This window comes from Lepidochelys kempii, chromosome 6 (genome assembly GCF_965140285.1).
Source record: "Lepidochelys kempii isolate rLepKem1 chromosome 6, rLepKem1.hap1, whole genome shotgun sequence".
Lineage (NCBI taxonomy): Eukaryota > Metazoa > Chordata > Testudines > Cheloniidae > Lepidochelys > Lepidochelys kempii.
In genome coordinates, this window is record NC_136385.1 from 131742461 (window position 1) to 131768562 (window position 26102).

A 26102-nucleotide genomic window follows, 5' to 3' on the forward strand; every position below is an offset into this window, starting at 1 on the left:
AGAATGCAGCTGCTCCGACACCTACTCCTGTGTCCCATTCACCGGACCATACTGCCACTCTCTTTTTCTGGAGCAGTTACAGTGAAATGTAGTAGAACCTAGCAATGTCCAATACAGATCTGGGGAATGCTATGAGCTTCATGGGAGCCTGCAAAATTTAAGCTTTAATTAAAAAACTGAGTTTATAGCCCTTACAGTTGTTGAAACAAACCTTCCAAACATGAACCCAATGCTGCACCGAGCCTTTTTTAGACAGAGAGCCTGAAACACTAGGTATGAACTACCCCATTTATTGGTCTAGCTTCAGATGGGCCTGACCTACACTAGAAAATGTTGTTCACCACTGTGTGTAGCTACACACGTTTTTAAAATTGTTTAAGTACTAGTAGAAACCAAACTTTTCCACACCAGTTCAGACAAGTGCGATTCATACCTGGTGGAAGGTAACAAATTTTTGATCTGTATTTAAAGAAGGTGCTAAAGGTGATCCTGGGAATTACAGATCAATAAGCCTCACTCAGGCATTAGGTAAAATGGTTAAACTAGAAACATAAGCCACTTGGATGACCTTGAGTATCACAGGGAATAACCAGCATGGTTTCTGCAAAGGAAAATCATGTTTCATGAATCTCTTAGAATGGGCCAATAAAATAGATAATAAATTATGGATAAAGGAGAACAGGTTGAATGTTTATTGGGCTTTCAAAAAGCTCTTGACAAAAGCTCCATAAAAGGCCATTACAAAAATCTAAGTAATCATTAGTTGGGAGGTAAAGAGCCACTATGGATTAAAAACTGGCTAAGACACCTAAAAGAATAGAAAAAATAAATTTTCAGGATGGCGAAAGTTAACTAGAAGGGGCCTGTAGTTCCATTCTGTGACTGGTGCAATTTGCTGGAATCCTGACCTTTTCGGTAACTCACTTTTATCCACCCAGGCACCTCCTTGCTGACACTTTACTGAGACTTACATGCTGACAAGTCCCTCCCCTCTTGTATTTCCCTTATTTTCCAGTATCCCTGAGCCCCAGCTTCTCTTATTTCCTCTGTCCCTTCTCCCATGCCTGAGCTGCTGGCTAAGAATGTCAGTAAAATTTACCAGGCAGAAATGACAACAGAGTAAAAGAAAAATATCATTTGCATGTAGTCAAGCATCATATTAACAGAAGTGTAGAGTTTTATCAATGGCCACTGGAGACTTACTCAGAAATTTTAATATAGAATGCCAGTATTTGTTTACAGTTCTGTCTTAGCAGAGTTACAGGCTCAAAGATGACATTTCTGTTTTTCATATTCATGAGCCACTGGCTGTAGTGAAGAGCTATTCAGTTATGGAGAATGTTGGAGGTTTGTTTCCACTACATCTCTTCCTCACATGGAATTTCAGCAGAACTTTACAGAAACATTCTTCGTTTCCTGATAGCAGTACATTTAGCAATCAAAGGTCTGTAAACAGTGGGGGGTTATAAGAAAGGCAGTGCATTACGTGCTCCATAAGCAGTCACATTTAGAAGACACTGAATGCCACTCTACGAGGAGATGTACCCTGCAGTCCGTTGTGATGCGAAAATTCTGGATTGCTTCTTTTGTCAGATTTGTGCTACCAGTAACATCAAGTTCTCGCAAACTCTCCATTTTAGCCAAGCTCAACAAGATATTGTCAGTCAAAACAAAACCACTGGGGATGAAAAACAGATTGCACTTAGGGCTTCAGAGGGAGTTAGAAACAGAGATATCTGAAATACAGAGCAAAAGAACACTTTCTATATTGGGGACTTAAAGACCCAGAATCTCCCACTAGTGATGGCAGCGATGTGTGTTCATAGAATCAGAGAGATTAGAGGTGGTCTGGGTGGCCTAACAAGTTTCTTCCACGTCCCTGTCCATGCACAAGCATGCCAGCAGTGAGCATCGCCAGGGACAAAGGATTAATAACATAACTAATTGCAAAGAACTTTTTATCCCAGAGGGCTGCCCTATGCAGTATGAATGGGCAAAGGGAATTATATGTCTTCTCCAGACCATGATCAGGGCTTTTTGGCCAACTCACAGCTATTCAAAGGTCAGATCCTCCCCAGTTGCTGGATGAGCTATCAGGCCCCCCTAACCTTAGGAGAGAGGAAAATCTCTCTGCCTGCCCCGGCTGGAGGAGTAAAAATGACAGCTTACCACGCCTGGATGTCACTATCTGGAGACTAGTGAGTTAGAAAGACTTCCCTGGGGGAAAGAATACTGAGGGACCAGATGTACTATCCTCCAGCCAGAGACTATGGCTCTGCCCTTACTCCAGCTCCTCACTTCCCTGCCAGGTTCTTCAGTTATTGGCTACCCAGAGTCATCGCACAGTTCCAAGTGCTGGCACCATACAACCCTCACAATGTCTTCAAGTCTGGCACCCTCCTATGCTCTTTGGAAGTCAACTAATGAGGTCACTCGCCATCACATGTGGGGGTCAACATCATCAACTCACCTCCTGCTCAGGTCTCCCTGTATATTCAGCCGATAAGGAAATGAGGGCAAGTTTCCCATGCCCACAATTCTTCAGCACTTGTGAGAGCAAAAACACTTGCTCCTGCTACTGACTACCCAACTACCTATTAGCTTTACTGGCATGGTAAGGGAGATATCTCCCTTGCCCTTCCCTTCCTCTCCTCTGAATACACTGGGCTGAATCTGATGGTCTGGAAGCAAGGGCTTGTTCACATGGTAAATGGAACCAAAATACTGAATGAGGCTACATTTCACATCTGTAATTATTGCAGTTCAAGCCTGTGTATTGATACTCTTATTTCTGAATAACTTGATTTATTTTTTACTGAATTATTTCAAAATAGGGCATTTATTCACAAACAGACTTGAACTGAAATACCAGAGGTGTGAATTACAACAGATTTAGTTATTTCACTTCCATTTACTGGATAAATAACTCCCAGGAGACACAAAACAGGGTAAATAAAGAACACCCATCCCTTTCTTAATCGCTTAGTGCTGCCTCTTTATTTAGCTTTAAAGGGGTGTTAACTATGACCATGTCTACCCACAGACTTGTACCAGTTTATCTAAAAATTGGCTAAAAAACCTCACACTTTTAGTTAGACCAGTGCAGCTTGTAACATCAACAAGTCCTAATGTAGTAAGTTTCTTTCATTCTTCAATATCTGTAGCACATTGTTCAGTCATACCTAAGGCACAGTCTAGTCAGCAGTGGAAAGAGGTGGGGAAATTGTTTCAGAGTCTTTTCATCAAATCCATATGAAAGGGTTAGATCCATTTCTCTTAGCTTCCAGGATTTATCAGACAAACAGCTGAGAGCAGAGTTTGAGAGCTTGGTTCCAATCACACTTAGTTTAACAAGGCTGGAAGGAATGTTATCAACAAACATATCCAAATTGGAGATCCCTTTAAAAGCAGACAGAGAGGACAAAATGGAAAGACATTTATGACTCTTTTCTTGACAATATTTTTCAAAGTAAGTATCAGGGTTTTTTTTAAACAGATACCAAAGTTCTATGTTTTTCATCCACTATTCAGCAAGAATGAGACAGTGAAAAAGCATGAGAGGTACAAATAAAACCAATATTTGTGTTACAACTGAAATCAGGGCTCCATCGTGCTAGGTGCAATACACACACATAGACTATGTCTACACTACCGCGGTAAGCCGACTTAGGCTACACAACTCCTGCTACGTGAATAACGTAGCTGGAGTCAACATACCTTAGGTATGTTGCATATTTATGCTTGCATATTTATTCCTGCCTCTGGAAATTTCTACTATATGCATCTAACAAAGTGGGTATTCACTCATGAAAGCTTATGCTCCAATACGTCTGTTAGTCTATAAAGTGCCACAGGACTCTTTGCCGCTTTTACAGATCCAGACTAACACGGCTACTCCTCTGATGCTTGATACCTTAGGGTCTACTCTGGGGGGGGGGAGGGGTCGACAGGAGAAACTCTCCCATCGACTTACCTTACTCTTCTCGTCAGGGGTAGAATACAGGGGTCGACTGGAGAGCAATCTGCTGTCGATCTGGTGGGTCTTCACTAGACCCACTAAATTGACAGCCGGTAGATCGATCTCAGATCGTGGATCCCTGCTATAGTGTAGATGTAGCCTTAGTGACACACTGTCCCTGCCCAAACAGCTTACAAGCTCAGCAGACAAGACAGACAATAGAAGTATCACTATCCCCATTTCACAGAGGTGGAAGTAAAGCCTGGGGAGAGTAAGTGACTTTCCCAAGGTCACAGAGGAAATCATGGCAGAGCCAGGAGCTGAATTTCGATCTCCCGAGTACCATCTACCTGAGTACCTTAACCCCAAAGTCTCTCTAGGAAGACTACATTTTCAAAACCTGCATTTTCAAGTACTTAGCTTTATAACATAGTATCTTTTGCTCCCCTAATAAAAATAAAAACTTCCAGTCCTGTGACTTCAGACTTGTCTAAACTTAATATGCTACAACCATAGGCACCAACTCTGTGGGTGCTCCACCCCTGGGGCAGAGCAGGGGTGGGGAAGAGGCGGGATGAAGGTGGGGGCTTGCGAGAAGGGGGCGGGTGGAGGTGGGTCCGGGGGCGGAACGAGCACTCCTGGGGCCAGCCAGCGCCTGTGGCTATAGCAGCACAACTGTGCAGCGGTAACACTTCAGTGTAGACACTAACTATAGTGATAGGAGGGATTCTTCCATCGCTGTAGTTAACCCCTCCCCGAGAATCAGTAGCTAGGTCCATGGAAGAATTCCTAGTCTACACCAGGGTTAGGTCGGCATAGCTACATCTCTCAGGGTACTGATTTTTCACACCCCTACATTTTCAGTATAGGCCAGCCCTTACACAGAGGATTAGGACTTCATAGGGGTTTTCACAGGTGCAGCCGCATCAGTGGCTGGTTCCATGGCTGAAATGGGGACAAATCCCAAGCGTAAGTAAGAAGTAGTGGGGATCTGTCAACTGGACTGGGAAGGGAACCCGGAGGGCATTAAGAGCCATAAGGCAGCAGCTTCATTAAATAGTAGATATCTAGACTGATTTTTCAGTCAGGTTTGAATTAACACAGTCAAGCCAAGCAGGTTCTGAATTGGGGAACTGATTTTTTCAGAGACAAGATATATCAGCCAACAGAAATATCCATAAAAATAAGCTCTTTGCTGTCTTGCTGGTTACCATTTAACTGAAGATGAAACTACCCAAACCTTCCTAAGCCTGCACAGAACAAAACCAAAAAACACTGCAATCTTAAAAACAACTTACATAGAAGATTTAATTCTGTCAAGTTTGGTAGGTTCTTCAGCACCTGTCCAAAAACATCCACTGAGTGTAACAAAAAGTCCTTGATGTAACAAACAGTCAGAGTGTGTATGGTGGAGAGCTGATCCAGGAAACGCTCTGAAAGAAGGTTATAACCAGTTTGCCTCAAGGCCAGAGTGTGAAGCTGAAGTTTTGGAACAGGAGGCGACTCTAAACATAGTGGATTGATTGAAAAGGTGGGGGGAAATACTTATTTGACATCCCAGAGATATTTGTTTTCCAATATTAAAGCACAAGGTTGTGTACAAGTCTTTACATTAGGTTCATACTTATGGTAGCACATAGTGAATATAACAGGAAAGACGGGGGGGAAATCCCCCCACACACCCACACTTTGGTTAATAATTTGGCTTAACTGCAACCTAATTTCTTCAAACAGGAAGGTATCTGACAATGAGTTATCTAGAAAGTTTGAACAACAAACTAAACAATTGTTGGTTAGTAGAAGGGCTCTGAAAAAAGGTCAGATATGCAAATTTCATAAAGGGTCCATTTAAAAATTATTTTAAGATTCCTAAACTAAGGAACAAATTCCGCTGACGATCCCCAAAGAACTTTCTCTGTGCTCTCCGATTATGTGCTGTAAAGTGAAGATACACAGGGATTTTAATATAAAACAAAGAGGTTGAATCTCTGCTCTAGTGTAAAACTGAAGTATATTATAAAAATGCTACAATACTTAAATGTGTGTGCCAAGATTTTAAAAAATGACTAGTGATTTGGGAGAGACAACGTGGGCGAGGTAATTTTTTGGGGAGGTCACTTTAATGGTGCCTGATTTTGAGGGCAAGTGCTCAGCTCTTTCTGAAAATCAGAACCCATTAAAGGTGTCTCCATTTGGACATCTGAAAACAGACACACTTAAAATCAAGTCACTTTTGAAAGTCTTGGCCAAGAACTATATCCTCCTTTTAGGCCAGGATTATATTCTACAGCCTAATCATGGGTCCCCATATCCTATTTTTAGAGCCTGGGATTCTCAAGGGAGTCCAGCATCCAAAAGCTATCAAAATTCAGGGGAGAGGGACACCAAAATCCCTTTTAAAATCCCAGCCATAATCATAAATTTGAAAAAGCTATTTATATATTCAGTTTAAAATACTCCACAAGCTTTAGGAAACATGTTTACAACATATCAAAACAGTAATGCAATGAAAATCTGAACCTAGTCCACTAAAGCAAGGGGGATACAGTTAAGAATAAATCTTCACTACCAACACACTCTAATATACTCAGCATGTAATCCTTTGAGCAACAATGGACACTTAGGCCCCAATCCTGCCAGCTCTTATGCACATACTTAACGTTCTACCTTGAGTAGTCCTATTGATTTCTCATGGTAGCAAAGTTAAACACATGCATCAGAGCTGGTAGGACTGGTGCCATAATTCTGAATATAGCGTATATAAATATAGCCTATAGAAACAACGCTCACCTTCTGATGAATAAGGGATGGGAAGTCTATCTGGCAAACTGAGGCATAACAAAAAATGCTCCTTATTCAGGATATAAGAAAGTGACAGTTCTCTGAGTTTTGGTAAATGGAATAAAACATACTCTAGTGCTTTCTCAGGAAGAGCCTTTTGCACAGTATGCAATGAGAGCAGATGTAGGTTTTGTAAGCAAGCAATTCTGATCAATTCACTGCTACTTAAGAAGGTTATGCCGCACAACAACAAGTGGGTAAGGTGTTGAAAGTGCACAATTTCCCTGATTACACTTCTCTCAGATAACCTAGAGCACATTTTCAAGTGAAGTTTCTGTAGATCTGTGAGCAGCTGTAAACCTTGCAGGATTTCCTTGCTCCAGAGGGAATCCACAGTTACATCTAGCAGACCAGGCATGAACCTCAGCAGCTTTTGCCATTGCTTAAGCCCGATTTCTTTCACTTCTACAGAAGTGATCTTTCTTTTCCGAAGCACGTCCCAGAACTCGGCATTGAAAGCGCTTATGCGTCGGAGAACAATGGTACTCTTTTGCCACACAACAGGCTGATCAACCAGGTCCTTGAAGAGACTGCATGTGGCACGGACCTTGGATTTTTCCGCAGGAGGAAGGTACCTGATTATCTCAGTCAGCATTTCTTGCGGTAACTGCAGCAAGTGAGTGGCTCTCATTATCCCTGTATTACTGGCTGGCATACTTTTCTCCTGCATTCTTCCACTCTCTTAAAAAAAAAAAAAAAAAAAAAAGACAACAATTAGTTACATAGCCAAGAAAAGTATTATGTAAATGTAAACCCTGTGGCCCAAAGCCTACAAGAGAAAGGAGTTGACTGAATGCGGTAGCATGACTGCCACCTACATTTATACCACATATTAACATGTACCATGAAGTACATAAATGCGTGCATGAACTACAGTGTGTTTTGTAGACATACTGTAAATAATACCATACCTGTCTTACAATAAAAGAATGTTAAGGTTGCAAGGTCAGGTACAGGAAAGTTAGAAAGTGGCAGAATTAAGGTTGTCTGTGCATGATACCGTAGGGCATTGAATACGGTGTTAAAAATTCAAGCTGTCACTTGAAGTATAAGGGTTTTCTGATCTTGTTTGCAGGCTTGGGGGCTCTGTACGGAAGCACGTGATCTGGATTTTCAGCAGTCAGTCTGTAAAGAGTCAGCCTAGAGCAAAGTGGGTTAAGTTGTGTTTCTCTGCCTTGGGGAGCAACCTGCTTTGCCTCTCTCTGATTTTGATTCTTGTGTGTTAGTGTTCTGGAATCTAAGAAATAACAGTGTGTTACATTGCCACTTTCCAGAGAGAGCATTTTATCCAACTTTGCTGTTTGTATGTTACGAACATAACCGATAGTCTTTAATTACATGATTGCACAGAATTTTTTTCCAAAGAACCTCTGCATCATTCACCACGCACGATGGAAAGTGTTCACAGGCCTTATTTATTGCACACCATCCAAACCCAGAATTATTAATTTCAGGTTGTCTTCTGTGCACTCACTGTACTATCTGAGCCTAAAAATATTAATGATTTTATCTTCGCAACTCTCCATTTTACAAATGAACAAAGGCACAGGCCCAGATATTTAAAGGTATTTAGGCATTGCTCTGCTCTGTGTTGCAATGGTCCACTGATTTAGGAGTGTGTGTCTCATTTTAAAATGTGAGCGAGGAGTTTAAGTACCTAGGTCACTTTTGAAAATGACACTTAAGCCTTGCAATGCTTAACAGAGCAACACTTAAATACCTTTAAAAATCTGGGCCAAAGTGACTTGCTCAAGGCCGCAAAGTGAATCAGCAGCAGAGTCGGGAGTAGAACTAGTCCCACAATCAACCAGTCCTGTGCTTATTCCTCCAGACAGCATTGTCCTCTTATAGCTAAACAGCCATAGCTGAAGTTGTGGGTGCTCAGCATATCTGGAAGTCAGGTCCCAAGTCAGGTGCTCAGAAAATGATGAACACACAGTGGCGAACTGTGAAAGTTCTGGTTTCAGTAATGTGCCTTGCATCACACAAACTCTGTCTCTGAGGCAAGGATAGAACAGAGTTCTTCCAGGTAGCATTCAACTGCCTGAACCACAAGATCATTTTTTCTCTTCCTGTAGCCCTCTGCTTCAGTCATGGCAAACCTTCCAATTTCTGAAAACAAGCCAAAAGTACTACAGCCAACAGCCTTATTCACAGCCAAGATTCATTCAACTGCAACAAATAAAATACAGACCCTGCCAAGGAAGAAATGGGAAGACAAAAAACAGGCGAGAGATTAGACACGTAATATGTCTAATTAATTTGCAGCATGAATCAAAGAGAAAATTAAAGATTTAAGTGGATTTAATGGCATTTCTGGAGTTTTAAAGCCAAAGTATGGGTTATTAAATAATTATAAATTTGACTTCTTCCCCAAAGGCAAAAGAAGGACCAGATTTATTCAGAGATCTAAATGTACCTGAAATGAGATCTCAGAAATTCAAAGAGTAAAAGAGTATTGCAGAGCATGATAACAATTAGTACTGATTCTGAAGCAACAGCATGCACTTTTTATAAAAATGGAGCAAAGAAATGTGGTAATGCCAATAAACTATAAAGTGGTAAACAAGATAGATATGTAGAAAAGACAAATCTAATTACACCACTGCCAAGAAAAGAGTCCAAAAGGGAGAGTAACAATTAATGACTGATTTCCAAGGTTCTTCATAGTTGCTATAAATCTCTGTAGGAATCAGAATGCAAATCTTCAAGAAATGGATTATTATTTTTTTAATTTCAAAGAATAATCTATTCTGGTTGAATGAGGTGCACCGAGTTTCTCTTAATATTAAAAGGCTCCCGCAGCCTAGCCTAAGCCCTCCTCATTGTACCTTATTTCAAGTGCACAAGGAACTGGTATTCTTCACTGATATTACAGATAATCTAGCGCAGAAGGGATAAAATGGGCAATGATACATTAAGTCTTACATTTCCCGAGGCAAAACAGTATGTAAAATGCTGGAATGCTAGAAGATAGCAATAACCACTACTATAGGATGGAGCCACTCATCAACGGCACCACACATGTACCTTTGTACATTAAACACAGCCAATACACTTTATTGCTATTGCCCCGCTATAGCACCAAGATCTGTTATCATTATACCTAGGCCAAAATTACAATCTAAACAACCAGACACAAAATATAAAAGTGCCCCTAACCTTGCAGCTCCTGTTTTGATGTTTTACCAACTTCCTCTGGTGTTCTCTCTGTCTCCAATTCTCTCTCTCTTTTAATTTTACCAGCTAATGTTGGGTTTCTTTTCAATTACCTTACCAGATGATCCCAATTTAAGTGATTGACACATGGTTAGCAGCACAGGTAGGTGAAACCCGTAACATAATGCAAAGTTATTGGCTTGCTGAAGAAAACAGTGCCTTGGACTGGTGAGCACTTCTCTTTCAGTTTTTCACAGCTAATCCTCTCTCCTCCACCTCTTGCACATATGTTGACTCGCATCCCCCTTACGCACACAATATCCTCTCATCACTCACACAGGTTGCTCCCCTGCAGATACCTCTCTCTTCTGGGGTTGGAGTTTCTCTCTACAGACTAGAGGAGGAGAGGGAAAGCAGCAGAGATAGTTAGGAAATCCACAATGGATGGTCTTAGCAAATAATAGGGTCCAGACAGCCACTCCTGCCTAGATGCCTTGAGCTTGTAAAGGAGGTTTTTCATCAAACTGGATGTTTTCCCTGAAAAACTCAACAAGCTGTCACCAGCTTCATCCCTGAAGAGGCCAAGCTTGAACTTTGATCACCAGTAATTGTGTATTTTCCTTTTCCTTGATTTAGATTTTATATATGTGCACTGTGCATAACTAGCATAATTATCCAATCAGTTACATTGTTGAATAGTTACATGGCCTTTTGCCCGCAACTCTGAATTTTAAAGCTCAACTAGTAGAGCCAATCTAAATCCATGAGGTCTGGTCTATTAGATGCCTTTGCTATCTCCTGATTTCACTCCCTTTTTATTTTCTTATCTCAGTGAGCCAGCACATCTGGATACAAGTTTTGTTAGTGTCACCATTCACTTGTCTTTTTCCTCTTTTCTTTTGTAACATGGTGGTAGAACTCACTATCTGGCATATTACCCCAGGCACTAACGGCACCTACAAACATACGATTTTCCACTGAATGCATCCGATGAAGTGAGCTGTAGCTCACGAAAGCTCATGCTCAAATAAACGTGTTAGTCTCTGAGGTGCCACAAGTCCTCCTGTTCCTTTTACAAACCTACTGAAGTCACTGGTAGGAAAAGGGCCACCTCGTCACCTGATGGATATAAAACCGTATGCCCAAGTGCCAACGAGATAAATAACCCACTCAGAGGGAAAGGATTTCTGAAATTGAAGGAGACCTTTGCCTTTCTCGACAAAACGCAAATCAAACTAAGCACGAGCATTTCTTTGCGGCGGCTTAGGAAATGCGAGGAACAAAGCAGAGGGGCCCCTCCTGTTAATAAACAGCACTTGGGTCATGCAGCCACCTGCGCAGGAGTAACCTGCCCCACGCCAGCGAAGCTGCTCCGTCGCACACAGCGTCCGAGGGGAGCCAGCGCGCTTTCCCCAGCCCCACAGCAGGCAGCGAGAGCAGAAGCCCGTTCCGGGCCGGGCCGGGCCGGGCCGCGGCGCGAGCGGGTGACCCCCTCAGGCCGGTTTCAGGCGTAGGGGCCGAAGGGCGGCGCAGGGCCCATGTCTGCACCCCGGGGGCTTCTCACACCCAGGCGGCGAGCGGGCTCCCCGAAGGGGGGGGGAAACAAGAGAGGAGGCCGGCTGGGGCGTGGGGGGCTGGCCCCGCCGCCTCTTCGTGGGGCCCGGCATCTTCCAGCCCCGCCCCACTTCTGCGGGGGCGGGAGCTGCTGAGGAACCCCCCGCGCGCCCCCAACACCGGGCAGCAGGCCGCGCTCCCTTTCGTTTGTAAATAACAAAGGGGGGGGAGGGTCCCAGCCCCCCAGCGTGGGGATCCCGCGCCGCTACGGCACGAGGCGGGGAAGGTAACGGCGCCCGCAGACCGCCAGAGCCCAGCGAGCCCCTCCCCGCCTGGTTCCCGCCCGCCGCGCCTTACGTCACGTCACTGCGAGCGAACCGCGGGCCGGCGGGCGCCTCTGCCCGCTCCGACCACGGCCGCAGTCCCGCCTCCGCCGACGTCACTCCCCTCCCTGCCAATCAGCGTGCGAGGCGGCGGGACTCAAAACTTGTAACGGCCGCGCGCGCGCCGCGCAGGGGAGAGGAGAGCGGCGGGCGGGCGGGCGGCGAGAGCGGGGCGGCGGGGTGAGTGTGGCTGGCCGGGCCGGGCGGCCGGGTGGCGGTGTGACGGGGCAGAGCGCGGACCCAGCCTCTCGTGGGCCCGGGCCGGGCTCGGCGCGTCTCGGACGCCTGAGGGGAGCGGCGCGGCCGGGAGCCCCGATGGGGCGGGGCTGTCAGGCTCGGCGTGGCCCGCCCAGGGCGAGACCCGCGCTGGTCCCGGGCTAGGGGGGAGGGCCAAGGTGGGTGACCGCTTGTACCGGGAGCTGGTGGGAGGCACCAGCTGTCAGCAGCACCGGCTGTTCCCTCCCGGGCGTTGTGTCTCCCGTGGCCGGTGCTCGGCGCTGCACACGAGCTCTGTCTCGCCCATGAAACCCCCGCTCTCGTGGCACAGCTGCCCCGGATAGGGACTGTGGCTAACAGGGCTCTGGGGATGGGGAACTCCTAAGCCCAAAGCTGATCTTTCCCCATCGTTTTCCTGACGCCTGGAAGAGGCTGGAGCCTTGTAGTTTTAGAAAACAGCCAAGGGACTTGATCCCATTCCCCTTGAAGTCACTTGTGAAGTCTCCTATTTACGTCAGGGGTCTAGAATTCTGCTCCTTGAGACATTCTTAACCGAGTAAACCGAGCAATCCATGACATCTGATGAAGTGAGCTGTAGCTCACGAAAGCTCATGCTCAAATAAATTGGTTAGTCTCTAAGGTGCCACAAGTCCTCCTTTTCTTTTTGCGAATACAGACTAACACGGCTGTTACTCTGAAACATGACAATACAGTTGCTTAAGTGTGGCATGTTTGGGTGTCACTTTTCTGAAACTAAATAATTGGCTGTGAAACAAGCAGGCTGCCCGTCTGGATGTAGCACTTCAACTTGATTGATGTACAACAGAAGTTTACTTTAAAATGTGGCACTAGCAGTGAAAACGTAAAGACCAACTTTTTTAACCACGTTTCTCTTTTTAGCTGAAATTTGAAGAAATAAAGTCGACAATCCATGGAATTCTTGTTCCTCCTTCCGTTATTTAAAAAACTATACCTGAACATGCACATTTTAATGACTTTGCAGTAGGAGCACAACACGTTGTTGTCAACATTGGCAAGATGATTGCTACACCTTTAAAAAATACAAGCATTTCAAAATCTCACATTTCTTCTAGCAGACGAGGAGATATGCCTTTGCAGGCAATCTTACTGAGTAACATACCGTCAGGTACTATTACTCCTTTAAAAGATTTGGTGAAATTTCAAGATGCTGGTCTGACTACTTCTGCAACAAAAGAAGCTGTGCTCCCTTCAGTTTTACGTGACTTCAAGGAAAACCATGCAAGAGGCGCAGGAACTTCCAAGAAAAGGGAAGGTATTTTTCAGTCCACATTAATAACGGGTGGCACATATGTTAAAGAATTTCTTGACCTCAGTGAAATAAGGCCAGATTCTGACACTGTAGCAGTACAAGTTGCATCTTGCCAGCAGCAACAGATCTTGCCACTAAAAGACAAAAATTTACTGAAACGCAAAGCTTGTGATCCTTTAACTCATGAATCTCCAGCAAAAATCTTCCAAAGAATGAAAGCCAAGGCATCCCATGAAAAACAGCATCAAATGCCATCCACGGGAACATTGTTAGGGACAAATTACAACAGTGATTTGATCCTGACTCCTGCTACAAAACTTGTCCATCAGGGAACACAGGATAAAAAATCCAGTGATGAAGAAAACCAGCAAAAAGCTGGCAAGGTACCTGATAGACAGATCCAGCCAGGGAAAGGTTTGTTGCATTATATTTCCAAGATGCCTGGTTATATTACATCTCCAGTAAAACGCAAGGATGATGGTGGTATCTGTCTGATCTGTATCACTGTAATACAGTGATTGTGTGTCTGAATGGAGGGATGGATCAAGCTTCAGGGAGCAACCAGTACACATAGTCATGGATTTCTATTCCATCAGGTGTGCTATGCTTTTGTAGGGTTTTAGAACTGGGAGTAGGCTGCTGTGGAGGGTACTTCACATTGCCACACTGTCCCTGTGCTGTGATGTCTTAGGGGGAGTGACATGGTCTGTAGTATCTTAATGTCTTATGAACAATATAAGACCACTGTTGTCATACAGTGTTCTAGTAGTTTTGAGCCTTTTTATGTCTGTATTCAGGCTGTGTGCAGGCTACAGCTTAACTCGGTATAAGTGGCATCACGCAGGGGTGTGAATAAGTCACCCCTCTGAGTGATGTAAGCTACACCGACCTAAGTGCTGTTGGTGAGAGAGCTTCTCCCATGGATGTTGCTACCATTGCTTGCTGGGGCTGGAGTAATTAAGTCGATGGGAGAGCTCTAGCCTCAGCAGGAAAAAGCATAGAAAACTTAACTGACTGAATTTCCCTGTACAGAAGTTTCCCATTTGTACACAGTGACAAAGGAGTAAGAGGAACTGGCTGGCTCCCTTAAGTGTTCATTTGCAGATATCTTAATGTGTTTTTTTTGTTTTGTTTTTTTTAAAGGTGTGGAATTTTTTGATACTAAAGTTGTCAAGGTTCCTCCCCCCCTCTGAACTCTAGGGTACAGATGTGGGGACCTGCATGAGAAACCTCCTAAGCTTATCTTTACCAGCTTAGGTCAAAACTTCCCCAAGGTACAAAATATTCCACCCTTTGTCCTTGGATTGGCCGCTACCACCACCAAACTAATACTGGTTACTGGGGAAGAGCTGTTTGGACGCGTCTTTCCCCCAAAAATACTTCCCAAAACCTTGCACCCCACTTCCTGGACAAGGTTTGGTAAAAAGCCTCACCAATTTGACTAGGTGACTACAGACTCAGACCCTTGGATCTTAAGAACAATGAACAATCCTCCCAACACTTGCACCCCCCCTTTCCTGGGAAATGTTGGATAAAAAGCCTCACCAATTTGCATAGGTGACCACAGACCCAAACCCTTGGATCTGAGAACAATGAAAAAGCATTCAGTTTTCTTACAAGAAGACTTTTAATAAAAATAGAAGTAAATAGAAATAAAGAAATCCCCCCTGTAAAATCAGGATGGTAGATATCTTACAGGGTAATTAGATTCAAAAACATAGAGAATCCCTCTAGGCAAAACCTTAAGTTACAAAAAAGATACACAGACAGAAATAGTTATTCTATTCAGCACAGTTCTTTTCTCAGCCATTTAAAGAAATCATAATCTAACACATACCTAGCTAGATTACTTACTAAAAGTTCTAAGACTCCATTCCTGGTCTATCCCCAGCAAAGACAGACTATAGACAGACACACAGACCCTTTGTTTCTCTCCCTCCTCCCAGCTTTTGAAAGTATCTTGTCTCCTCATTGGTCATTTTGGTCAGGTGCCAGTGAGGTTACCTTTAGCTTCTTAACCCTTTACAGGTGAGAGGAGCTTTCCCCTGGCCAGGAGGGATTTCAAAGGGGTTTACCCTTCCCTTTATATTTATGACAAAAGTAATAACAGTTTTGGTTGTTAGCTGGAATCTTCTGTTCCATTGTGGGGTAGTAATAGCACTACTTATTAGGGGTGAAGCCTGATCCCACTGAAGTCAATAGCAAAGCTCCCATGGATATCAGTGGGGCAGGATTTCAGGTCTTAAAGGTTTTTAAGAGCTGAACTGCTCATGTAGAGAAGAGATCTAAGACAAAAGGGGGAAAAGACGGGAGGTAAAAACAAGAAAAGAGAAAAACTGAATCTCATTAGACTGTGCCTGTTTCTAGCCATAGATAAGAAGCACTGCCCTTTCCTATTCCAAAAGACAACTCTGATATTGGCAAGTAGAGGGAATATAAGGAGTGAGCCAAATCAGGTCTGTTGTGAAGTGGGACATGACCTTTATTTTTTAAAAAAAATAAACTTTTTAATGGAACAGTGTCCCACTTGGAACAAATGGCTAATATAAATCCTGTTTTTTGTTTGTTTGTTTTTTAAAGTTTGAAATACAAGAAATAAGAGAATTATGTATTTTTTTCATTGGAGAAGTTAATGTTCTATGAAATGTATATTTAGTCTAGTAATTTTTAAATGAATACTAACGATTTCTGTTATACTGTTGTTCGCTTCCTGAATTTAAGAGAACATTTTTCTTTTAGCACTGCATTGCACCAAGATAGCGCGAAACAAAAATGTGGATTCCCTCGCTGTGGACACTCTGGTTTCAGAATCTCCTCAAAAGTTCTTCTTGCGCATGAAACAGAAAGTGCAGAAGCAGCAAAAAGGTACTTTTCTTGGCAGTGCTGGTAGTGGTTCTTAAAACAGTGACTGGTTTCTTATGTTTCTGTTTGTTTAGATGCACTACACCCTGGCCATAACGATCCCATTGGGATCAAAGTCATTTGTTCATTTTAGCGAAAGAGTCCCGCAGGAGCGGGGAGGGAAGGTGGTTGACTGCGATAGCTGCAGGGGCTGAAGGAGGGGGCAGCCATGGAACTCAAGGTGGGATCCAAGGACTGGGTTCATTATAGCCGAAGGTTCGTTATTATCAAGGGCATTATAGCGAGGGTGTGCTGTAGTTAGAGTACAGTATCTCCTCTTCCCTTCCCCATCATTGCCTCACCACTCGGGGTTGAAGCTGAAGACAAGCAACTTAACTTTGTGGGGCCCCAGGCAATTGCTCTGCTTGGTATCCCCTAATGCTGTCCCTGATTTTTAATCTACTGGCTATGCAGAAAAACAGGCAGGCCGTGGAATTTTTTTGGCATGGATGGGAGGGAGGGTGTATCATTTTCTTTATCAAAAGAAAAAGGCTGAGAACCCCTGCACTGGACGTTTGTCTAGATTTGTACCAGTCCTTCATTTTGAGATGGGTGGGGGTGTAGGGTGTATCATTTATCTTGTCTCTTTTATAAAATGACTGCTCATGACATCTGATTCCAATTGTGGAGCTTGGTATTATCTTCTCTCTACTATATAAACTTCTCCCTACTAGCAGTACTATGTAAATTTCCATCTGTTTTGTCTCTCCAAATTCTGCCTCTGTGTGGACAAACGGATGAGGTAATATCTCTTATAGGACCAACTTCTGTTGGTGTGAGAGACAAGTTTTTGAGCCACACAGAGCTCTTCTTCAGGTCTTCGTGGGCAGACAAAAGTTCTTGGAGCCTCTCTATACTTCTGCATACAAATTTAAGACTTCTGTGTTCGTCACTTTATCACTACCAGCTTAGGAGCAGTTTGGTAAGGACAGCAGGTGAGGAAGGTTGAAGTGGACTTTAGCAGCAGAAGTCTTACTTGCAGCTCATGCAGCTGAGTTGCTGGTCTTGGGGTATGTGGAAATCATTGTGCCAGCTGATTGGGGGTGGAGGGGAAGCTATAGTTTCTACTCAAGATTTTTTAAAAAGAAAAGGAGTACCTGTGGCACCTTAGAGACTAACAAATTCTTTGAGCATAAGCTTTCGTGAGCTCACGAAAGCTTATGCTCAAAGAATTTGTTAGTCTCTAAGGTGCCACAGGTACTCCTTTTCTTTTTGCAAATACAGACTAACATGGCTGCTACTCTGAAACCTGTCACGATTCATTGTAATAGAATCAGATTTCTGGTTTTATGAATGCAGGTTTACTTTTTTTTGGAATAACATGAGTTACTTTGCCTGAATTTATTTTTGTTTTTTTGTTTTTTTTAATTGGGCAGATCCTGCATTGTCAAACCAAATCAAGCAAAGCATTTCTTCAACAATCGTGAACAAGCCGTTAATCAAATCTGATTTTGCCAAACAAGTCAGTAACTTCAATGGAGAATGTACGGTTAACAATACCAGCAACAGTCAGGATGATGTTTTTCTTGTGGAGCCAATTGATGCTGATGATGAAATGTCTCAAAATACCATGATTGATACTGTGAACGCAAACTCCGACCCTTCTAAAACTGGGGTTCAGTTAGCAGAAAGGTATGGCAGTGGAGAAACAATATATGCCAGTCCTCATCGAGAAGGAAGACTATTACAAGAGAGCACCTGGAAAACAGCTCAAGGAGTAGAGAAGAAATCAGAGACTGACCCTCAGAGACCCACACAGTGCTTCTGTAGTATTATGTTTTCTTCTCCAAAGGTCCACATACCAAGAAAACAAAAACAAAAAGAAGGAGATTGTACGGCCCCCTCAGGCTCATCTCACATAGATAAAAACGATGGCAATGCAAATAAACAGGTGGGAAAGTTTGTTCCTTTGTGGAAGGATTTTGTATTGAAAAATACCTTCAGATTTGCTACAGGTAGTGGTATTTGTTTAGTTTTTTGTCATATATAGCAATATAGAAGTATAAATATGTATCTATACTGTGGAATTCATAAGCTTCATATGTGTCCTTTGGAAAACTTGCAGGCTGTCAGTCTAACTATATGATCAGAGACTGGGCCTCATGTGATCCTGTTTTGGTTGATCAAACCTGTTTAAGCTTAAAAATGGTGATAGAAAGAAACAGAAATAACACTTTTTACACTTTTTTTTAACAAAACTCTCAACCAAACATTGGTATTTATTCCCAGCTTTCTTTATTTTAATATCTATTAATATTAAACAGAACATTCTAAGTGGATGGAGACAAAAACTTTGAAAGAGAGAGATGGGGGATAGACATTACAGGCAAGGGATCTGGGACAGACACCACTATACTTTTTTTTTTTTTAAACTGCTTTTGCAGCCAAAGGAATCAAGTCCTGTGTGGGACTCTTAGCCCAGAGGTCTGCATTAGTGCATCAGATTCTATGATTATGGTCAAAGTCTAACATTTTAAAAGGCAAAAACCCCTAAATCCATTACATCAGGCAGGGAGGAAAAGAAATAATAAAGAAAAGGTGTATAGTTAGTTCATTTAAGTGTTAGAGGAATTTTTAATAAATACAATTTTCATAATGGAATGATATAGTTCATAAAACTCTCCAGATCTTGTGTGCGCACGCGTGTTTGTATAATGTTCAATATAAAATTACAAGGCCAGTTTCCAAAAGCGATAAGGCACTTGAAGGTCTGTCTTTAGTAGGCTGTCAGGTCCATTGTCTGCACCTGACGCATGCACTGAGAGTTTACTGATACTCCGTGTGCTGTGCGTTTTGACTATACTATAATCAGTAAATACAACTGGAAGCACTTTAACTCTTCCATGTGTCAACTATTGGATTTCTTCCAACAATAAGGGATTACAGGTGCGGGGGAAGAGTTGGTGTTGGAACCTTTAAGAGTTTCCAGATTTTAATTGTCTAGAAGTTTTGGAATCTAACTCCCCTAACTTTTTTAAATATTTGGGTTTTTTAACTTTCATTTTTAAATTACTGTCAAACATGTGCATATTTTTCAGTTGCTTAATATTTTGAGGCATCCGTTTTCAACTTTACCTGGAAATAGCAAATTCCACCCGCACTGAAAATAGCAAATTAATGTAAAAAGAAAAGGAGTACTTGTGGCATCTTAGAGACTAACAAATTTATTTAAGCATAAGCTTTCGTGAGCTACAGCTCACTTCATCGGATGCATTCAGTGGAATTAATGTATTGGTCACTTTTTCATCTCCTGAGTATTCAGTTTGTTGATTTACTGTTAACATATGTAGAATTCTTGGTTTTAAACAAACATTATAAAGCTTTTGTTTTCTTAAAAGTTACTGGTTAAAGGATAGTTAGTTTGCTTTTTATTTTAATGGCTGTATAATTGGCATATTAAGTGTACCTATAATGCTGTTTTTCTTTATCTTAGTCAAAAATCTGTCTAAGTGAGTGGAGGATTAAGGTTATCAACAACAATACTGCTGTGTGTGTAGAAGGAAAACGGAGGTAAGTGATTTTTTTTCCTTCATCAAAGTTGCACATTTCTGTGGCATAAAACATAGTTTTTTTTATTCTCATTTCTGTATCTCAACTTCACAAATATGCGCCATCCTGGCATCTCCACTTAGGACTATTGAGTGGATCTGGAAAGAATCACGTGCACCAAAGACTAGTCTGCCTCAGTTTAACCATTACATAGGGCTACCACTGCTGCTGACCATGCCCCCCCCCACCAACTTCTGCCTCCCTCCACTTACCAGAGAGAGTTTGGGGGATGGACCTAGTGCTGTTAAGTCTAAAAGAGCCACGTGCACAGCTGGTGAGAAGATAGCGTAGAGCTTCATTCAGCAAATACCAAGTACACTCTGCTGTGTTGAGGGAAGGGAGCACTTCAGCTAAGTAACTTAAAGATTTCAAGGACTAGCTGTCCAGTCTATCATAGAATTGTAGGACTGGAAGGGCCCTCAGAAGGTCAGGTCCAGTCCCCTGCACTCAAGACAGGACTAAGTATTATCTAGACCAGGGGTGCGCAAACTTTTTGGCCTGAGGGCCACATCTGGATTTGGAAATTGTATGGTGGGCCATGAATGCTCATGAAATTGGGGGTTGGGATGGGGTGAGGGCTCTGGCTGGGGGTGCTGGCTCTGGGGTGGGGTTTGGGATGAGGGGTTGGGAGTGCAGGAGGGTGCTTCGGACTGGGACTGAGGGGTTTGGCGGGTTGGAGCGGAATCAGGGCTGCGGCAGGGGGTTGGAGCACGGGAGGGGGGTGCAGGCTCCGGGCAGCGCTTACCTCAAGCAGCTCCCGGAAGCAGCAGCATGTCCCCGCTCCAGCTCCTACATGGAGGCCCTGTCCGCAGGCGTCACCCAGCAGGTCCCATTGGCCACAGTTCCTGGCCAGTGGGAGTTGCAGGGGCAGTGTGCAGAGCCTCCTGACTACCCCTACGCATAGGAGCTGGAGGGGGGACATGCTGCTGCTTCTGGAAGCCGTGCGGAGTGTGGCAAGCCCCTGACGCTACTCCCTGGCAGGAGCTTGAGGGCCAGATTAAAACATGTGGAGGGCTGGAAGCTCCCCCCTCCCCCCGGGCCGTAGTTTGCCCACCTCTGATCTCTTCCATCCCTGACAGGTGTTTGGAGATTTTTTTAAGAGCAGATTAGACAGTGATGGAGATTCCAGAACCTCCCTAGGCAATTTATTCCAGTGCTTAACTACCCTGACAGTTAGGAAGATTTTCCTAATGTCCAACCTAAACCTCCCTTGCTGCAATTTAGGCCCATTGCTTCTTGTCCTATCCTCAGAGGTTAAGGAGAACAATTTTCTGCCTCCTCCTTGTAACAACTTATTATGTACTTGAAAACTGTTATGTCCCCTCTATCTTCTCTTCTCCATCCTAAACAAACCCAATTTTTTTTCCAACCTTCCCTCATAGGTCATGTTTTTCAGACCTTTAGTCATTTTTGTTGCTCTTCTCTGGACTTTCTCCAATTTGTCCACATCTTTCCTGAAATGTAGGGCTCTGAACTGCAATGCTCCAGTTGAGGCCATATCAGCGCGGAGTAGAGCAGAATAATTACTACTTGCATCTTGCTTACAATACTCCTGCTAATACAGCCCAGAATGATGTTTGCGTTTTTTGCAACAGCTTTACACTGTTGACTCATTTAGCTTGTGATCCACTGTGACCTTGAGATCCTTTTCCACAGTACTCCTTCCTAGGCAGTCATTTCCCATTTTGTATAGGTACAACTGATTGTTCTTTCCTAAGTGGAGTACTTTGCATTTGTCCTTATTGAATTTCATCCTATTTACTTCAGACCATTTCTCCAGTTTCTTCAGATCATTTTGAATTTTAATCCTATCCTCCAAAGCACTTGCAACCCCTCCCAGCTTGGTATGGTCTGCAAACTTTATAAGTGTACTCTCTATGCCATTATCAAAATCACTGATAAAGATATTGAGCAGAACTGGACTTGATATGCCCTTCCAGCATGACTGTGCATCAATATCTTGATTCAGGTGTGACTATGAAAACAATAACCAGCAGCCCTCTCCTGTGCCCTTAATACCTACAACCTGTCCAGGATCTGGTTCTATGTGTGACAGTTTATGTTCCTTATCTTTTATTCTGTCTTACATAACTGTGGATGTCTTCATTACCCATACCTGGTAAACACCTAATCCATTTTTTACTCCAGTTAACTGTGCTCTTGTATTCTGTGATATCAATATTAAATTTCTTCCACTGCACTCCCAATTCACTTAACTTTGTTAGATCCCTCTGGAGTTCCTCAGTCTTTCAGAATCTTGACTCTGCTAAATAAGGGCCTGAATCCAGTACCCATTCAAGTCAATGGAAAGGCTTCTGTTGACTTCAGTGGGAGTTGGATTGGGCCATAATTTTGTATTACTGCAGATCTTGATGCTTCTCTGTTCATTCCCTTTTCCAGATCATTAATGAAAATATTTAAACACCAGTCTGATACAGAATCTTGGTATTCTCATTGTTGGAACTTGAAACTGCAGTGTTAATAATTTTCCCTAAAGAAAATGAACAACTTATTTCTATTTATTCTGTCTCTTCAGAGATATGAAAGAACTGTACTGGCATAGTAATGCAATTGTGGAACGCATGGCATCGAATCAAGTTAAAACAATATCTGGCCGTATCTACTTGTTACAAGGAAATATAAACTCTGTTTCTATGAGAAAAGAAGGTAAGGAAACTCATTTGAAATTTCAGCATGTGCAGGAGGCTAAGAAATGTGGGCAGTGGCAGGCTTGGGTGAGGAGTGAATTCTGAAGTTAGACACCTCATTGAGAGTGTCCTGCCAAAAGCCCCTCCTTCTTCGTATATCAAGATGGCAGTATGGCTTGGGGAGAAACGTAGCCTGTTAGGTAACCTGGACCTAAGCCATTTACGGCTTTAGAGGCCTATGCCAGCACTTTGAATTCCACTCAGACGCCCACAGCTGCAGTGTGTTTCAGTAGAATAAAGTTCTACTTAATAAGCAAGTTGCTGTACTAGCTTCAGCTTCTCAGAATGTTCTTGAGGCCCCAAGCAGAGAATATTACAGAGGTGACAAAGGCTCAGATAAGCATGAAAAGGTCCAAATCCTTTGTTAAAAAAAAATAAAATAAAATTCCCTCACTGAGTACAGATGAGGAAAAATGCACTCCTTGATCTACAGTTTCTTTCTGAGAATCTAATAGCAGCCATGGCCTAATAAACCCCCTGAATTGTAAACCTGATTCACAAATAGTGGCCACACACTTTCAATTAGTGGAGCATACACCACTTTATCTAATGCTACTCCTTCCCAACGGTGTAATCTCTGCCTTGTCCATGTTAAACCTCAGCCAGCTAACCCCAAATCAAACCCACTCTCTTATTGACACTGGTAACTTCTACAGCATCAGTGGAACTGACCAAAGCATGTTTTCAAATCAAGACTGGATCGCTTTCTGGAAGATAAGCTTCAGTCAGACAGAAGTTATCAGGCTCCATAAGGGGGTAACTGGGTGAAATTCTTTGGCCTGTGATATATACAGTAGGCCATACTAGGAGATCTAATGGCCCCTTCTGGCCTTAAAAATCTATGACATTCTTTGGAAGTGCAGTGAGGGAAACTCTACTCCATGTCCAAATGGAGACAGCTCAGATTAGCCACACTATCAGAAATGGTTCAACTATACATAGCTATGCAAATGCTATGAAAGAGCCCCAACAATTGTCTTTAAATGTCTTTATATTCCAGTTGATTGAACTCAGGTGGGGATCTCGGCCCCTAGTGCTCTAGGCATTCTTCCGTTCACTTCATCCATCACAAGTCTTCTGTATGCCAATGGCCTGTTAGGGTGACTTGAGGGAAGACAGCATTTACTAGCCACTGCATGAACAGTCATGGACAACTGAAAAAGTGTAATGGTTATCCTATGTCATGGATGCAGTGATTACGTCCCTAACCGCCAACCCATTTCGAAACACTAAATCCAGCGTGCTGCCAGCTGCATGCAAAGTAGCTTTAAATTAAATGGACTTTCACCCATTCCTACGGCAGTATTTTCAGTATTCAGCTTCGCAGTTTGCCCTTCAGGGAATTAATTAAAAGTCACAGACATAATTGACTACATGTCTATTTCTTTTTCTTTGGGGCGGGGGGGGCATGGAATTGACGACTGTTCTTTTTTCTATATACAGTAGAACCTCAAAGTTACAGATACCTTGGGAATGGAGGTTGTCCGTAACTCTGAAATGGGGGTGCAAGGGCTCCGGAGTGGGGGATGGCTCGGGGCTGCAGCCGCAGGATGGGAGGGAGGGCGGCTAGGGCTCTGGGTTGGGTGGGGGGGGGGTCCCTGGGCAGTGGAGGGGTGCTCACAGATGCAGCCACAGGGTAGGGGGAGGGGGCGCTTGGGCAGTGGGGGGCACTCAGGTCTACAGCCGCAGGGTGGTGGGAGAGGGGGCCAAGGCTCCGGGGGTGAGTGCCAGGGATCAAGGCTTTAGCTACAGGGGGAGCGCTGAGGCCGAAACCGGTGCTCCCTTTGTAGCTAGAGCCACAGCACCCCCCTCAGGGCTGAAGCTCAGTACAGAACTGCAGGGTTTAAGCCCAGAGCCCTGGTGCTCCTGAGGGTCAGAAGCCCCAAGTCCGCCCTGAACCTCCCCCCCCGCCCACGGCTGCAGACCCAACCCTCCAGTGAATAAAGCCCCAAGTCAGTACAGTATTTGTGAGGGGTGTTTTGGTCTGTGCTGCTGCCTGATTGAGGACTTGTGGTTTCACAGGGTGTCCGGTTGACCGGTAAGTCCATAACTCTGGTGTTTTTTATCTTTGAGGTTCTACTGTCACATGTAATGTACTACAACTTATGTACTGCTGTCAGTGAACCAAATTCACTATTCAAATATCATTCTTTCTTACTGTGAAAGGGGAGGAAATGCAGTAGAAAGTAGAGTATGCTGTTAAAATTTTAGCCATTATTAACGCTCTCCTCTGTTTCTAACAGGATTTCCATACAAATTCATCAAGAAGTTTACATTTGGATTTCCAAAACAATGGAAACAATATGTTGAGAATTTTCTTGGGGAACTAAAGAGGTAACTTTTGGTAGGCCTTTATTTTGTTCAGTGCTAACTTAATAGTGTAGAGTGAATATTTGTTTTTAAAAAATATGTAAAACAACTGAGGTTCAATAGATATGTATTTAGACTAAGTTCTAAGCAAATTCTTAGTAACCGATGTGTTAACTGGAAAATAAAGTTTAGCAGGCTTTGTCTAGTGTGTGTGTGTGTGTGTGTGTAAGTGAGAGAGAAACTAGTGCAGCTACACTGATTTAGCTACAGTGGTGCTACCAGTACACCAATTGCACTAATACCGGAGGACTTGCACTGGCTTGGCTTCTGGCGTAGTTTATTTACATTAGGGGTTTGAATCAGTGCAGCTGCATTAATACACTGGTGTGGGGACGGGGAAGAACCATGTACAAGGCTTTTCATTTGTGAGTTTTCTGTGTTTGAATGGTGTACAATAGTATTTCAGCTGAAGTTCTTTAATAACAACTAAGCAATATTAAGCAGTGACAGATTTTGGTTTCTTTTTTTTTTCTTAAACTTCAAAAAAATTAGGAAAGAACAAGATACTGACGAGGCTGGCAATGAAAAAATCAGTTCTGTGGAAGTGGATATGTTGGAAGAAGAGGAGGTAACAGGAGACTTAAAAAAACAATCTAGAACACAAAACACCACTTATGAAGTAGCACTGAATGATAACAGATGTGAGTACTACCCCACCTCCACCCCCCCCACCCCCCTTTTTTTGTTCAAAATTGATGGTAATTTAAATGGTTAAATAACTGACTGCTTCTTAACATTTCTCATTTTTAGAATAGTCACAGCATGAAGTTGTTTTTTTTCAATTGTAGTGGCATTTCTTTCTCACAGTGAAGCTCAATGTTCTATTAAAATATTGGAACATGAAGGGATAAATTTAACCCACAGTTTGTGAGGAATGATCTATCAACATTGGTTTGTGTAGAATAACTTAGGCTAAGTTTGAATTTGGTCCAAAGAGGTTATGTGATGCACTCACATACATGGAATGAAAGGTTGCGAGGGGGTAATTTCCTTGTAAGTTTTTATTTTACTCCCCTTTATAAAATGAGTATATTTGCAATTCCTGTTGTTCACAGCCATTCCAAATTCTCTCCTTTAAACTATTTCTCTTTATCTCCCTTAATGCATGGACACATGAGGTGGGTGGGGTAATATCTTTTAGTTGGTCCAGTAAAAGATATTACCTCACCCAC

General features: G+C 43.1%; 2 protein-coding genes across 2 annotated transcripts in view; one reads left to right on the forward strand and one right to left on the reverse strand.

The window, feature by feature from the left end:
• Positions 1–688: 688 nt before the first annotated feature.
• LOC140913562 (uncharacterized) overlaps positions 689–26102 on the reverse strand; it is a 52788-nt gene continuing 27374 nt past the window's right edge. The window contains exons 4-8 of the mRNA XM_078853450.1: positions 6749–7480; positions 5193–5463; positions 3914–3926; positions 3183–3523; positions 689–1678 (exon numbers count right to left, since the gene is read on the reverse strand). Coding sequence (XP_078709576.1) covers positions 1483–1678; positions 3183–3523; positions 3914–3926; positions 5193–5463; positions 6749–7469 — 1542 coding nt within the window. The 5' untranslated portion in view covers positions 7470–7480 and the 3' untranslated portion in view covers positions 689–1482. The remainder of the gene's footprint in view (positions 1679–3182; positions 3524–3913; positions 3927–5192; positions 5464–6748; positions 7481–26102) is intronic.
• MIS18BP1 (MIS18 binding protein 1) overlaps positions 12840–26102 on the forward strand; it is a 33713-nt gene continuing 20450 nt past the window's right edge. The window contains exons 1-7 of the mRNA XM_073350253.2: positions 12840–13816; positions 16142–16267; positions 17680–18194; positions 19737–19813; positions 22389–22519; positions 24804–24894; positions 25423–25571. Coding sequence (XP_073206354.1) covers positions 13150–13816; positions 16142–16267; positions 17680–18194; positions 19737–19813; positions 22389–22519; positions 24804–24894; positions 25423–25571 — 1756 coding nt within the window. The 5' untranslated portion in view covers positions 12840–13149. The remainder of the gene's footprint in view (positions 13817–16141; positions 16268–17679; positions 18195–19736; positions 19814–22388; positions 22520–24803; positions 24895–25422; positions 25572–26102) is intronic.